Source organism: Anomalospiza imberbis, chromosome 13 (genome assembly GCF_031753505.1).
Source record: "Anomalospiza imberbis isolate Cuckoo-Finch-1a 21T00152 chromosome 13, ASM3175350v1, whole genome shotgun sequence".
NCBI lineage: Eukaryota > Metazoa > Chordata > Aves > Passeriformes > Viduidae > Anomalospiza > Anomalospiza imberbis.
In genome coordinates, this window is record NC_089693.1 from 20,436,003 (window position 1) to 20,451,499 (window position 15,497).

Sequence of the window (15,497 nt, forward strand, 5' to 3'; positions counted from 1 at the left end):
CCTTTGGGCCATCTCTAGTGCAGGGCTATACTTTCAGGAAATTATTCATTGGTGTGGAGCAGAAGAGATGTAAAAAATAATCAAAGGAGCAGGAAGGATTAAGGGTAAGAGGAAAATATAAGCATGGAGAAAACAAATAGAAAGCTTGCTTTGTTTTTTTTTATTTTAAATATCAAAAGTGAGGCAACAAAGAGCATGTGGAAAAGCAAAGGGAAGCTCTGAGGAGACAAAAAAAGAGGGAGGAGGATAAGAACCTGTTTTACTAAAGCTGCTAACTCCTACTAATGCTTTATTTTTATTCTGTAACATACCTCTCTGAATGTGTCACAGGTTCTTAATGGAATTACTGAAGTTATCCACTTTTCTCTAAACAGGCTTTCTTGCCTTTGGGTAAATGTTGTATTTCAAATTGATAAACATTCCAAAGAATTTGGAATCTAAATAAGTTGCTTAAAATATGTTTAAACATGCACAATTTTCTTTCTTATATACGAGCCTGGTAAGTTTTGATAAATGAAGTTGAAACTAGAAGTCAGTGGTCTTGGTAGAAAGCAGACATGCTGGGGAGTAGGTGCTCGTGGGTGCTGGGGAGTGTGAGAGTCCTGTGGCTGCTGGGAGGGTACCAGCCTCATCCCACAGGCTCAGCTTTCAGAGCCAGTGTTTGTAGCCAGGATCTGAGTGGATTAGGCAGGGAAGGTCATTGTTAGCATTGTTAGATTTATCTTTCTGTATGGAGGCAGACATGAAACTTGTACTTCTAATGAGGGCTGGTGAGGGTGGTGAAAACCCACGGGGCATTCAACCCCCCCTTTTTGGTGTTGCTGTGGCCTCTGGGATGGGCTCAGCCTGCATGTGCCTGTTCTCCCTGCCTGTCCTCTGCCAGGAGCCAGCTGCCTTCTGCAGGCAGTGGAGCACTGGGAGCGATGCAGGTGAGGCACAGCACCACCCTGCGCTCATATTTGGCATGTGTGTTTCATTTACATGAAGTCCAAAATTAATATTTGGTTTGAGCCTGATATTTTTAATTAAAATCCTATTAGTAGCTGCTGTTTTTATGCTCTAAGGTGGTCTTTATCTGACACGCATAATACACTTCAGTTTTTTTTTTTTTTTTTTTTTTTTGTTTGTTTTTTATCAACAGGACAATCTTCAGGGTTATAAGACACAGAATAAATTTTTAAATAAGGAGATTTTGGAACTTTCTACTCTACGAAGAAATGCAGAAGCAAGAGAGAGAGAATGGCAGGCAAAGGTCAGCATATTCTCACTTGGCAATGTCTAAAGCAGTTTTCCGTACTTTATCTGTAAATCTACCCAGGAAATGGAACCATTTAAATGTAATAAATATGATAGCTTAAAAAAAAATGCCCTCTCTCAGTCCTTACAGACCAATCTTTCTGAATGGATTCTTGAAAGAAGTACTTGCTTTTAAATAAATTGTGTGACCCGGTGGAAGATTTTGATAACTTAAGAACAAAGGCATGTACATGTCTGAAAACATTGTTTCCCAGAATTAAGACTGTAATGAATTTTTTTAAAGGTCAGTGACAGGATGTGTAAGGATTTGGTAGGTCACTATCGAGCTTTCTCCTGAGCACAAAGGATGACTATGGTGTGGTGAATGTCATTTCTGGTTGGATGAATTTGAGTGTGGAGATGTTGCAGGTAAATAATAAAGGTTTCCAGTGCTTGGGGTTAGGGAAAATGCACTCATCTGTAACTAAGGTTAGATACCTGTGGCTGGTTCGGTAGGCTTTGCTTTTAGTTGTTTGGAAGCCATGCACTCAGCGGCCAGGCTTAAATGTTGTATTCTTGGCACAGAGGTGTGTGCTTACAATTCTTACTGCTGTTACCTAACTCGTATGCCACTTAAGTTGTCCTTTTTCAAACATGCACAGACTAAAGCTGCTACAATGCAACCATTTTGTTCTTTTAAGGTATTTCGTACAATGTGGTGACAATTAAGGTTTGCTCAGAATTTCCATATGCAAAAATACATGTGGTGGAAAACATCTGGTCTACTATGCTGCTTTATGTTTCCCGGTGTTACAAAAATGGGAAAGTTAAGCTGACTGTTCTTGACTTAGATGTTTCTAAGCGGCATAAACCAAGAGAATAGCATTGAGCCAGGTTTTAAAAGTGTGGTACAAAGTAAGTGTCTGAAGATTTGTATCACGTATTGTTTTCTGCAGTATACCAGCTTAGAAGCCAAACTCTGCCAGATTGAAAGTAAATACCTGATCTTGCTTCAAGAAATGAAAACTCCTGTGTGTTCTGAGGATCAAAGTCCTGCCCGTGAGGTTATCACACAGTTACTGGAAGATGCCTTGAAAGCAGAACCTAGTGAACAACCTGAACAAGCATTTTTCAAACCCCACCTGGTCAGGTAGTTTGGTCCTATTAAATTAAATGTATGTATGTCTTGGCCAGTGGGCTCTACTATAACACTGGAAAACAGACGGTGAGAATGTATTTGCAGGTTTGGGTTATTTATTGTATTTCCCCTCATTAATGAGGGAATGGTCATGAAATCCTTTTAGCTGTATGAAAACCTTGTCTTGGGGAAGACATCTGGTGCAGGTGGAAATGCAGATTGAGCTCTGGGTGGTCCAGTCTGGAAGATGAGGGGCCACGAGGCCTGGTGGCACCAGCCAGACGAGAAACACTGGGAGACACAGCGAGAAGTCAGGAGGAGGAGGGCTGTGAAGACTTGGATGGTGAGGGGCTAAAAGCCCCGGGATTCCTTTGTTGAGGGCGCTTTGTGGCACCGTGGCACAGCCCAGGCTGTGGCTGTGTCTGTGTGCCTCGAATAAAGAGCCTGAGACTCTGCTGAGGGAGGCCTGGGGTGGAAGCTGTGAGGAAACCTGGCCTGGCTGTGAGTGTGAGGTGTGCAGGAGCTGAGCGGGGGCTGTCGGGGGGCTTTGGCCCCAGCAGTGACGATCTCTGTTGGCAGTGTCTTGGAAATGGTCACACTGGGAAGTTTCACTGACACATTTATTCATTGATTGAGATACAATATCGAACTTAGACAAAGGTATTGCCCTGAGCTGCTGAGGAGATGGGTGCATTCCAACTCGACCATGTTGTTAAATAAATTGCTTAATTTGTGTAGTAATATATACAGGAACATGGGCACCAAGTCTTTTTTATATGGAATTGTACAAGTAATTGTTAAATAAAGAATATACTTCAGAAAAAATGTTTATAAGAAGAATTGAGCGCTGTGGAGAGTGGCTTTCAAGTAACTTTATGGTGGGAACTTGAGAGCTTCAGGGCTACTGAACATATTTTTAAAACCTTTTTTCTTCCTCCCCATTACAGTGAATATGATATATATGGTTTTCAGACTATCCCAGAGGATGATGATGAGGAGAAACTAGTAGCAAAATCACGAGCTTTGGACTTGAGATCACTTTCACTCAGTGAAAATCGAGAGATCTCTACAGGAGTGAAATGGGAAAACTATCTTGCAAGCACAATGAATAGAGAGATGATGCGCTGTGTGGAACTGAAGAACCTTATTCGGTCTGGAATTCCCCATGAACACCGTTCCAAGATGTGGAAATGGTGTGTCAATCTCCATGTTAAAAAGTTCAAGGACAGCGCAGTACCTGGCTACTTCCAAATCTTGCTTCAAAAAGCTCTGGAAAAACCAAATCCCGCATCTAAACAGATTGAGTTGGATCTCTTGAGGACTTTGCCAAACAACAAACATTACTCCTCCCCAACGTCTGAAGGGATCCAGAAGCTGCGAAACGTGCTGCTGGCATTTTCCTGGAGAAATCCTGATATAGGATATTGCCAAGGGCTCAACAGGTAAGATTTTGCTTATCTTGGTTAATAACTATGCAGTAAAACACCTAGTGAGCCTTTTCAAATCCCATATACAGCAACATGGTTTCGAAGAACAGTTTGCCTTATGAGTTGTATGCTCATAATTTATAATAAACAAATAACTATCACATTTTTTAAACCAATGAAAAAAGCAGTTGACCTGGATAATAATTTTGTAAAATCAAGTTGGCATCAAAACTGGAATTGGAATTAACTCTTAAGAAATGAGCTACTTAAATGTAGTTTTACATGACTTCATGTCAGTTGTAGGGGATTGTGTTGCTTTTTTGTGCAAGAATTTGTTAGGTTTTTTCTTCTTTTAAAGCAAACAGAAAAAAAAATGCTTGAAAATTTTTTTTCGTATTGTTAAGGCAACAAATTTCATAATTTTCCACTGATGTCTTCAATCAGAATTGCAGAATTTAAAGGGGATTCTTGTGTTGCAATGCTAAGAAAAATTCTGATTCGTTGCAGTTGGCCTTTGCCAGAATAGCTGTGCTACTTGGAGATCTGTAGTAAAAGAAGGTGCTACTTGAAGCAGGTGTGTTGGTCTAACACCCTGTCTCATCCCCACGATGTAATACTATAGATCTCCACTTGTGCACTATTTTATGTACTAGCATAGGCTTTTGAACTTAGAGCAGCTTTGTCTTTTGAAAGAGCACTGAAGAAGTAGTAGAATAGAAGCAGTGAATCATGAAGTAGGCGTGGTGGTAGCAGTAGTAGCAATGTGGAAACCTCCACCTAACACCCTTAGACTAAACATCTCCTTTCTAAACTACACTCTGCTTAGAGAGCTCTTAAAATTTGCAACACCAACACTTCAAGAAATTCTTAGGGCAAATTTTTGCCTTTTTCTGTTTTCTTATTTAGCTGAATACAAATACTTGGTGTGAAGGCATGGCTTTGCCCTATCTTAAACTTCATCAAGTTTTGCTGTTCAGTGCTCTGCTGTTAATACATTTATCTCTGCTGAACAGAAAAAAATACTTTACTGTAATGGTTCTTACTATAGTTTGTATCTTTGATAATCTTCTCCTCTAAATAAACCCTGTTTTCAGGTTGGTAGCAATTGCACTTCTGTACTTGGAACAGGAAGATGCTTTTTGGTGTCTAGTAACAATAGTGGAAGTTTTCATGCCTCGTGATTATTATACTAAGACACTGCTGGGATCCCAGGTATGTGCTCTGCTGGGATGAAGCCTGGTCCTGTAAACTGCAGCCAGTCAACAGCTTTCCTCTGCAACTGTCTGACAGGCCTCTTTGGAAAGGGATGGGAGTGGAGTTGACAGGGGTGGGTTCCAAGCACCAGGACCCTTGTTTGGACAAGGACTCTTGACAGTGAGATAGTTGTTCAGTGTCCTTAACCCCCCTTCTCATTGATAGCTTCACAGCCCTGAGCTGTGTTATTGTCCCTTTCCTCACATTTGGGGGAATGGTGGTGTGGGGCTCTGGGGGAGGGCAGGGTGACGATGGCATTTGCAGTGCTGTGGGCAGTAGCCACTGTAGCATTCCTGCGTCCAGGTGATGCTCTGATCCAGGCTGCCTTCTCCGGCCAAGTGTTTGCCCAGCATTCTCTCTGCTCCTGTGCTCCTGCACCAATGCAGTGCTGGTGACCAGTACTAGAAACACGCCACCTGTGTGTGAGGAGCCCAGTGAGACCGGGGCTGGGCTGAGAAGCAGACAAGGGCAATCTGCAGTGGGGTAGCTGTGTGTGCTTTGGGTGGATCTAGCTTGGAAGTGTGAGCTAGACAATCCTGGGTTTCTTGGTTACCTCTGGAAAAACTTGCACTCACAGATTGATAACAGCCTTGCTCTGAATGATGTGCTGGAAAACTGGAACAGTAACACTCGAGTTGTCATCTCTTTAGGTTGATCAGCGAGTGTTTAAGGATTTATTGAGCGAGAAGCTTCCACGATTACATGCTCATTTTGAACAATATAAAGTTGATTATACTCTCATCACTTTCAACTGGTTTCTTGTGGTTTTTGTGGACAGCGTGGTTAGTGACATCCTTTTCAAAATCTGGGACTCCTTCCTCTATGAGGGACCAAAGGTGAGCTGAATGGGCTGAGTTTGTTTCTTTGCTACCTGATAACAAAGTACTGCGGTGTTACTGAGTGCGGGGCTAAAAGAAGGTTGCTTTGCAACACTCCTGTCAGTTAAAATGACTGGTAGGAAAAAAACAAGAGAGGAACTTTGCATAACCATTCAGAGTATTTTCCAGCTTTTGGAAATAGAGGCTGGGGGAGGGAGATAAAGGGAGATGTGAGTAAAGGGTTTAAGTGCAGCCTGTGCTTGTGGAACTCTTGTTGGGGGTTTATAAAGATGGTCATGAGCCTCGGTGTATTCTGTACTTACAAAGTACCAAATATTGCATGGATTTTTATCAGGTAATATTCCGATTTGCCCTGGCACTGTTTAAATACAAAGAAGAGGAAATCTTAAAGCTGCAAGATTCAATGTCTATTTTCAAGTACCTTCGCTATTTCACACGCACCATCCTTGATGCCAGGTGGGTAACTCACACCAGGGTGGCACTGAAGGGCTTGTAGTGGGCCATGGGAGACGTCTGTTTTGTGGCTTTGGTGTTGTTTTCATGTAGATCCTAATTCACGTAAAGCAACTAGAGATGCAACCAACTGCTAGGATTTGTCATGAGCACTTTTATATAGCAGAGACAAATCAGAAGTGATGCAGGCTTAAATAGTAATTTTTGTTTGTGAAGGAGATTACCTTGTTTAAGTGTCATGGTAGCAGCATGTCAGAATTTCAACCATAGGAGAAGTTTCCCTCTGCATTGCAAATGTAACTTCTTACTAAGATGTTTTATGATAAATAAAAATATATCCTGGCTCAAGCATTAAAGATGTGAGCCATGTCCCCCACAGCTTAAATCTCTTATGTGTGGTTAATGCACGGGCTCCTGCCACATAGTTCCAATTGGTTTTAAGATATACTTGGAAGCAGAGATTAAATACAAATTAGATACTTTTCTGGTCTTCGGTCCTTGCATAGGACTTACAGTTTGTAAATTAGGGTCTAGTGTTTTTAGATTTGGTCTAGTGTTTTTTTTCCTGGTTACAAGACTGTAGAGCAGTAGGTTAATCTTAAAAAAGAAAAGTCATATTGGGATTGGTTTACTGTCTGAAAATGCTTTGCACATCTTTTGAAGCTCACTAATTTTCAATTTAGAGAAAAACTGTATAATGAAATCTGAGATGTTTTTAATGTGATAAACTCCACATAAATTAAGGCTTATCCTTTGACTCCTACTGCAAGAGCTCTATTATTTTTACTTCTAGTGTTTCAGTTTTGACTGGAGAGAAGTTAAAGCTGAATAATCTTGTGCTTGAAAGGGATTGCTGGGATTGATGCAGAGAGAAAAAATTAAATATTTTTGTTCTTACCTAATCCAAACAAAATTTTGATATTTAATCAGAGGTGAAGATTTGGCTTTCCATTCCTTTTCCACTTGTAGAAATGATGTCTTGATTCTCCTGTCTACATTTTCTGGTGCTGAAATAATCTATTGTAAAGATTTCTAAAATTGCTGAATTTGGTGTTAACAAAATGAACTAATTAGGGATCATTGGGGAATAGGGAGTTCAAATGAGGACAGAAGGACAGAATTCAGTACATCAAAGATATTTGCAATACAAATATGCTCTGTGCTGATCTGTAACTCTCTGCCTTTTGGGGTTTTAAAAGTGGGAGCAGTGCAATGCCACCTAGGGAATATGGATTTGCCTGCTAGGACTGACAAGACAGGATTTAAACTGCCTGGTTTCTTATTCTGCCATGTTTGTACAGGTTTTACATCATCAACATTTGAGCAGTGCAGAAGCATGTAGAATGAAGTCTTGATATGGACAAAAAATGATCCTGTTGTAGAGGAAAAATTGAGAAATATTTATTTGTATAGAATTCATCGGTGTTCTGAATGATTAAAATCACTCTGCATAGAGTTTCTAAGTTCAAACTCTGTAGTAAGAGCAAGGTCTCTACAGACACATGCATAATTATATTCTAGTTACAGGATGTCATAGCTGGGTTTTTCTGCAGAGCCATGGCATTTTGTGCACAGGTAGAGAAGCTGCTGGAATATCTTCTGTGTAGAAATAGCAGGAAATCATTCCTTGATCACTCAAAAATACAAACCTATAGTTAAATAAACTGTCCAGAGAAGTTTTCTTAATACTTATTTCTGATAATTCAGAATAAATTAAATATTCCAGTTCCTCTTTTTTCCTTAGTAAACAAAGATGGTTTTGGGTGTAGATCAGCAATAATGACGTAGTTGGATGCAGTCTTTTTGGACTGATTAGACTGACCAGTTGCTGGTTTTGCTGGGACTGCAGGGTGGTATGATGCAGTGTGACTCTGGAAGGGAGCTGGATCCTCTGTGGTGCTTCACATTGTGCCCTGACAAGTTTGGCTTGACACTGGTCCAGAGATCTCTGTACTCCAGCCAGCAGAACCCCCAGAGCATTCTCACCGTGCTGGAAACTTTGACTTGTCCATGTTCTGTATTATCCTTGTCCACATCTGTGTTGTCCCTATCTTTATCTGGTCTCTTGATTGTCAGGTTAACTGGAGAGCCGAGTGGTTTGGGATTGAAGGAGCTGCTGTGCGTTCTGTGGAGGCAGCTATCCAATATGTATGGGTAACTGGATGTATCGAGTCTTCAGTATAGCCAAGGAAGCTCTGATGATCCAAGCTTATGTCTTCTGCTCAGCATTTCAAGACTGTGATCTTTATAGCAGAGTTTACAGGTGGCTTGGGGAACTCTTGAGCATTTGATTACACTTTATCACTTGAAATAACCTTAAGCCTGAATGCTTTATAGAAATTTCTTGAAATATTGATAACATCTGAGACCTATCAAGTGTGAAAGAGACCAGATATATGACATATGATAAAAGTCAATATGGATGAAGTTTAAAAGCCCACCAAATATGAATGATTGTCTTCTACCATTGTGTAATCTTGCAGGAAACTGACTGCTATTGCTTTTGGAGACCTGAACCCTTTTCCCTTACGCCAGATCAGGAACCGCAGGGCCTATCACCTGGAGAAAGTGCGCCTGGAGCTGACGGAGCTGGAAGCCATTCGCGAGGACTTCCTGCGTGAGCGAGAGACCTGCGTAGAAAAAAGAGACCTTATTAGTGATGATGAGGAGGATAGCTGAGACTGCTTAATATAAACTGTTCTTTGGGATCATGACCAAAGTGAGTTAATCTCCAAAACACTTTATTAATCCTGTCAAACAGAATGTAAACTCGTTGCTTTTGGAAATATGCAGGACAGATTTCCAAATCCCAGCACTTTCAGAAATACCACTTAGTATGGAGGCCAAACACTTCTGTTTACATTTATGTTCCTGGAATAATTTGTAAAGCACTTAATATCTGTCTCAGTTTAGTCAATCAGCTGAATTGACAGTTGTTTTCCCACAGTGTACCATTAATGCCTGGATGTGAAACAATAAGAAAAGTCCATGCTCTGTTACATTCAGTGCCATTCTAAGTTTAGGGGTTTTTTGATGTAATCATGTTTTTCATAGTGCAGGCTCAATGTGAGAGGACATCCATATTTCTTGGATTCAGGTTGGCTCCATCCAGCCTTTCTTGAGGTCGCTAACCAGAAAAGCATGGGATGAACATTTCTTTGTCTTTTCCTGAAGTGTCACACAATGGATCACCAAAGAGAACACTTGAAAATATATATATATATATATATATATATATATACACACACTCTAAAGTAAAGGCCTATTTCTGTCACTGGCTGTCAAATGTGTACTGAAACAGTGATAGCAAACACCATTTCTACTTTTCAGGGCAGCTGTGTTGATAAAGATTCTTATAAATGGAAAGGAGTTTCATAGATCAAACTCTTTAATCAATTTTATTTGTATTCACTATTTTGATTGCAATGGTTCAAAAAGGCCACAACCAAACTCCAGATATTTTGAAAGAATGGAGCTTCTCACAGGAGTACCATGCTTTAGGAACTAATTTTTTGCATATCTGTTGAAGGGTTGTTTCGTTATGGTTTTTGTTTCTGTGAGGGTTTTTTTGTTGGGTTTTTTTTTCCTTTTCTTTTAATGCTTCTTCCTCTTTAGGACCTAAGGTGAAGTCTTGCTCTTTAAGAAGAAACACAGCATTCTTTCTGCATGATTGTAGAACTGTTGTACAATAGTGGTAGTGACTGGGTTCATAAAACAAATATTTACCAATCAATCAAACGAAACCTAAAGGTCACAATGTGCGCACAGGAACTGAAGATCCTTTTTCAACAGAAAAATGCAGTATTCTCCTAATGTACTCAGCTTTACTGTGAGTGTGGGATGCACTTCCTGCAAGACAGCTGTAAGGAGCAACATCTGGGCTGTTGAGCTGTAGTGTTTCTGCTGTGGAAGTGTTACCTGGGACCATTTTCTCTCAGTTGGTGACTAGCAGTGCTCATAAATGTTTCTGGGGAGAAGGAGGGTTTCTTTCTTGCTGGCTATTCTCTGGACTTTTGCAATGATTTTTCTTGAACTGTTGGATTTTCAGAATGTTGTATTGATTATAATGTGTCATGATAAAACTAGGATTCAAATACTAGGCAGCCAATCACCAAGCTCTGGGGAAGTGGTTAATTGGCAAAAAAGAAAACTAATCATTGTGAAGAGTCAAGTGCATCAAGCTTGTATTTTATGTGTTTTGTTTTGGTTTTCTAGAAGTAGTAGTACTTTATTGGGTATAATTGTGTAACTGTTTTAGTCAACTTAAGTGTGGGCAGAGAGAAATCCTGCTTCTCTTTCACAGCACTTTTAAAAAAATTTATTTTAGATAATATAGTTGTAGCCTTCTTCAAGTAAGCATATTATAAGTTAGTTTATATGGAAGGGAACTATTTAATCAGAGGTGAAGTTGTAACTTAGAGGACTACTTTTGATATGAAATTTATGCTTCCTGTATGACACATAATTTTTACCTAGCCAGCAAATCCTTGTCAATGAGTAACTGATGGTGTGATCATCATGATTTGTATGTTACTAGTCTTCTGAAATGTCCCCTACGTTGTTTGTGGTAGGCAGTAGCTAGGGATTTTTTTCTTATTCCCTAGTTACTTTTGGTTGTCTACTGGAGGGCAGGGTTTTGATATTATTGCATGTACTGTATTCTTTTTCTACTTACAATTAGTATTTGAATACAAAAATGGGACCAGGTTTTCTAATTTTCTAGTTATGCTGTCTTGATTTTGAAAGAGCTGGTCTCTAAATCAATATGTAATGCAGGCTTTTTGTTTGTATGTTTGTTTTAATGATGCTGTCAAGTGTTAAATGAATTCTTTTTTAAGGTAAAGATCTTCCTTTCAGTGACCACAAGTGAAATAGTAAGGTGAAGAATTTAGATACTTGTACTTACCCTATTCCTAAAATCCATTTTTCTTTGGCTTTGAGTCTTCGCTATGAACTAGTCCTATGACTTGAAGAGATGTTTTCAGACCGATTCCATTGAAGTGTTCGGGTTGTGAAGATAAAACTAAGTTTCAAGGCAATGGTTTGGGAAGTTCTTTAGCTGACAAAATACGACTTGCAATATTAGAGGACCATTTCTGTTAGAGTTGTGCTGATGGTTCAGTTTGTGTGCGCATGTGTTGCTGTGTTTCATTCTATTAAGTTTTTTCCAGTTGTACAGTAAAGCTAAGTAGCTCTGTTTCTTCTGCCATGTTGTGACTGTTACCCATTAATGTTAGGAATCCCGTGGAAGTCGTGTTGTCTCTGGGTATTCTGTCAGCTTGCAGACAAGAAATGAGTCGATGCTGTTATGCTCGAGTTCCCAGCAAGCTGTTGGCTTCATTTTGTTAAGCCTTGTTGCTGATTTAATGATGAGCTAATAGGTCAAAAAATTGTATAGGCTTTTCACCTCTGGCCACTAGAAGTCTCTGTGGAACAAAAATAAGATGTGTATAGCAGGAAGTAACATCAGGGGAGCTTGCCTTGCTAGCTGTTGCAAATGTTATTGTGTGACTTTGTTTTCTAGTGATGCTTAAATCTGGTTACCTTGGAGAGTAGTAACTCATCAGGGACATGCAGGATACACAGGCAGTATTTAAACCTGATGAAACCAGGCCAAAATACAGTGTGCCTCAGTGGCCTGCCAAAGCTGAACTGCATGGATCCCAAGGGTTTGTGCTTGTGTGTGAGCTTCTGAGGTGGTGCATGAGGTTTACCATTCATGCCAGCCAGATAGTGGGCAGTTGACCTGTTCATGCACATAAGAACTGCCAAGATAATATTTTAACTTCAAGGCCTTGCACATAACGTGCAGAGTTCCTCATGGGTGATTCCCAGAATAAGTGATGTAATCCAGACCACGAAGTTGCATTGTGCAAAATATTCCTCCATCTCTATTCATGTGTGCATGGCTTCCTGGTGAAACTCTTCATTAGTTGTTTAAAAGGGTCTATTATCTTCTGTTAAATAGGCAAAAAATTGGTGCACTACACCTCTAGTTATTAGAACTGCACAGTATTTCAGCTTGACCTGTATATGTGTACAGGTAGTGTTATCATCCAGTGTTATCACATTGTTTGGTGGTCTTCTTTTTACCAGCTATGTAATCAATAAAAAGGATTTTCTGTTGCCCTTTCGGTGTCTTCTGTGAGAGATTCTCCCCTTCCCTTCAGTGTTCGTATACATGGTAAGATATTTCAGCAGAAAGGGAAAGATTTTTTAAAATTCATTCTAAAACATCAGAAGTGAGTGAATGGTCTTAAATTTGATAGAGTTGGATGTTCAGACGCACAACTGAGAAATGGCAAATTGTTTAATTTAATGACATTGTATAGCTGTTTAAGTGACTGTTCCCTTAAGTGCCATGTTAAAAATCAGCAATATGCGATACAAGAAATTTGAATCACTAACATAAGTGATGTTATCTTCATGACGATTGATGTAAAGAAGAAATAAATTGTTTATTACTTTATAAATTGCTCTGGTTCTTGTTCTTTTTTTCCCATAACAGATGGAAATATCTACAGGTGTCATCAGAACAAACCAGTGGTAGAGCTTGCATTTTTGTCTGATAATGAGGTCTTAGAGAATCTCTGTAAAGGAACATACATGTAAATTTGGCTTTGAAGCATGAAGATGTGAATAGACATGTTTCATGCATGTGATGCTGACTGGGTAGACTTGTCATTGGTGTCCTTCATTTCTTGGGAGAAGAGGGGGAGGAGACAAAATTTGCATGAGTGTTGACAAGAATTTTCTGAGTTCACACACTTTCTGGGAAACATATTTGTATAATATCTCCTGACACCCCAAAAGCTTCTTTAGGAGGCTTGATACTGATGTTCTGACACAGTCTTTTGTAGTCAAATAAATAATTTCAGCTGTTTTGAAAATTTAACCAAGTGCTCAATTACTTTGGAAATCAAGTCTCACTATCTGTCTTTCAGATATGAATTTTGCATTTTGGAATTGCTTGAGTCCCTTAAAGAGGGAATACCTCAGCTACTTCAGAGATATAACTTAATAGCTAAATGTAAGGGAGGAAGGAAGAAGAGTTAGGACATCACTGTAATTGCATATCCAAGCCTATCTTTGATAGCAGAGGTGAATAGTGCACAGTTCTTGTCCTCTGGCTCTGCTACAGAATGGCAAGCTGTTACAGGAGTAGATATTGGCACAGCTGGAAATCTGTTCAAAGGGGGTGCAAAACAGGATAGAGATCAGCAGTTGAAGCAGAACACAACTATGGCCTAAGGACCTTGTGTCCTGTATACTGAAAATTTTAAGTCAGAGAAATAAACAGAAAATTCTGGGAAGAGAGTGCATGGGGAGCAGTGTCCTCAATTGCATACTTGGCATGTTTAGCTTGAGTAGGTTGTATTGCCCTAAGCAGCTGCTGAGGCCTGTAAAGAACAGCTGAGACTCCCATTTGCTCCTTAGAACTAAGTTTGAAGCATCTGCTCTCAGTGGGATTGCAGTAAGGATGTGAGTGTGGCTGATGTATGTTAAAAACCTTGTTCCTAAGAAATGCATAACTTAGTATAAACACAGCTGAACCAAGACCAAATACCTGCAGAGTCTCACTGTGCTCTGGCTGCCTCAGGGATGCAGAGAACACTGAATCTGCTGGCATTACAAGGTATCAGGTGTTCCTTCTCTGGGATTTTCAGAAGTGCTAAACATAGCTTCCTTATCTGCAGCTCCTTGACCTCAACAGAAAGCAGAATCCATGTAGTGTTGAAGCTTTAAACATTCTCACACATGAAGTATGTTCCCTCAGATAATGCAAAGGAAGGGTGTGCTCTGCCTTGGAAACTTCCCCCCTGGAAAAACAAGGTAAAAGGTTCAATCAGAAGTTAGCAGAGTGGTATTTTCACTGTGATGATCAGCTGTAAAAGCCACATTTGTCTACAGTTCAAGGATGCCCACATGTAGTGCCAGCTTTTCAGACCATGAGACTAGAAAGCAAAAGTCAGGATATATACTGAATGTGATTTTAACAAACACAGTTATTAAAAATATCTATCTCCAGTAATTACAACATTCAATAGTAGAGTATGTCTCGTAAATTAAGATGGCTTTGGCCAACTAAGCTTACCCTGGTCTTGAGCAGCTGCATCCTGCCTTTGTTTCTCAAATGCAATGTCCCTTTGGTGTGTAGAAACCACCTAGGTTGTGCAGTGAGTTGCCCCTAAGGTGTCAGGTTTGAGCTGATGAATGGAATCAGTGATGTCTTCAGGCACTGTGGTAATTAAACTGTGGAATATTGCTATTTGTCTGTTTTAAAAAATGCAGGTGGTATTCTTCTGGTTTTTGATCCTGGAACTCCCCCTTTGGAACATGTTTGGAATCCATAAGGTATGGGTTTCCTACTTCGTCACTTCTAAAGGAGGCTGGCAAATGTGTGGCTGCAGTGTTTGCTGGTGCTCCCTACTTGAAACACTGCTCAGGTCTGAGTTTTCTGTTCTTGCTCTGTATGCACATAAAGGCTTTTACCTTCATCCAAAGATGTTACAAAGAAGTCTTGAAGTTAGTGTTTTAAGGGTGAATAACTACAGAAGCATGAAAGAGCAACATCCTAATTAGGCAGAACCTGTATTTGGGCTTGCAAACCCTATGGACATGGCAGCAGGGGTGGGATTCAATCTACCTTTGCTGCTCTTGGAAACCTTTATTCAAAGTGAGGTTATTCATAGTCTACGGAGAGCTTGTCCCAGTTTGAAAAGCAGTTGTAGCCTCTCAGGGTGTTTTGTTCCCTTCCTTGCAGCTAGGAGCAAACAAAAATGGTGGCCTTCCTCATGTGCCCTTTTGCTCTGAGAATTTTGTAATATGATTCCTGTGACTTCCACATGATCATATCCCATTATAGAACTAAAGATGAGAAATTAAATTCTTTATTTCCCTTTGTGAGAGTTCTGAATGCTTCCACTGCCCTTTGAAACATTTGCTGTTGCTCCTATTTCCTGTTCTCCACCCTGTGTAGTATCAGATGCAGCCACGTTCCTTTTGGAGCTGGAAGAACTGCGTGGAACTCATGGGCTGTGAACACCACTCCCAGGGCGGGCACTCAGGGGCACAGTTCAGTCCTCTTGACTTGGGACAAGCCAAGATTCTTTTTCACTGTGATAATAAAAAACACTGCCTTTAGGTACT

At 40.1% G+C, this 15,497-nt stretch overlaps 1 protein-coding gene across 5 annotated transcripts in view; it reads left to right on the plus strand.

Moving 5' to 3' along the window:
* Nucleotides 1-9,552, plus strand: part of TBC1D2B (TBC1 domain family member 2B) — a 28,198-nt gene extending 18,646 nt beyond the window's left edge. For all 5 annotated transcript variants that reach the window (XM_068204462.1, XM_068204461.1, XM_068204465.1 and 2 more), the window contains exons 7-13: nt 1,142-1,252; nt 2,193-2,386; nt 3,322-3,816; nt 4,896-5,013; nt 5,706-5,891; nt 6,229-6,350; nt 8,831-9,552. In XM_068204462.1, coding sequence (XP_068060563.1) covers nt 1,142-1,252; nt 2,193-2,386; nt 3,322-3,816; nt 4,896-5,013; nt 5,706-5,891; nt 6,229-6,350; nt 8,831-9,026 — 1,422 coding nt within the window. In that variant the 3' untranslated portion in view covers nt 9,027-9,552. The remainder of the gene's footprint in view (nt 1-1,141; nt 1,253-2,192; nt 2,387-3,321; nt 3,817-4,895; nt 5,014-5,705; nt 5,892-6,228; nt 6,351-8,830) is intronic.
* The last annotated feature ends 5,945 nt before the right edge of the window (nt 9,553-15,497 follow it).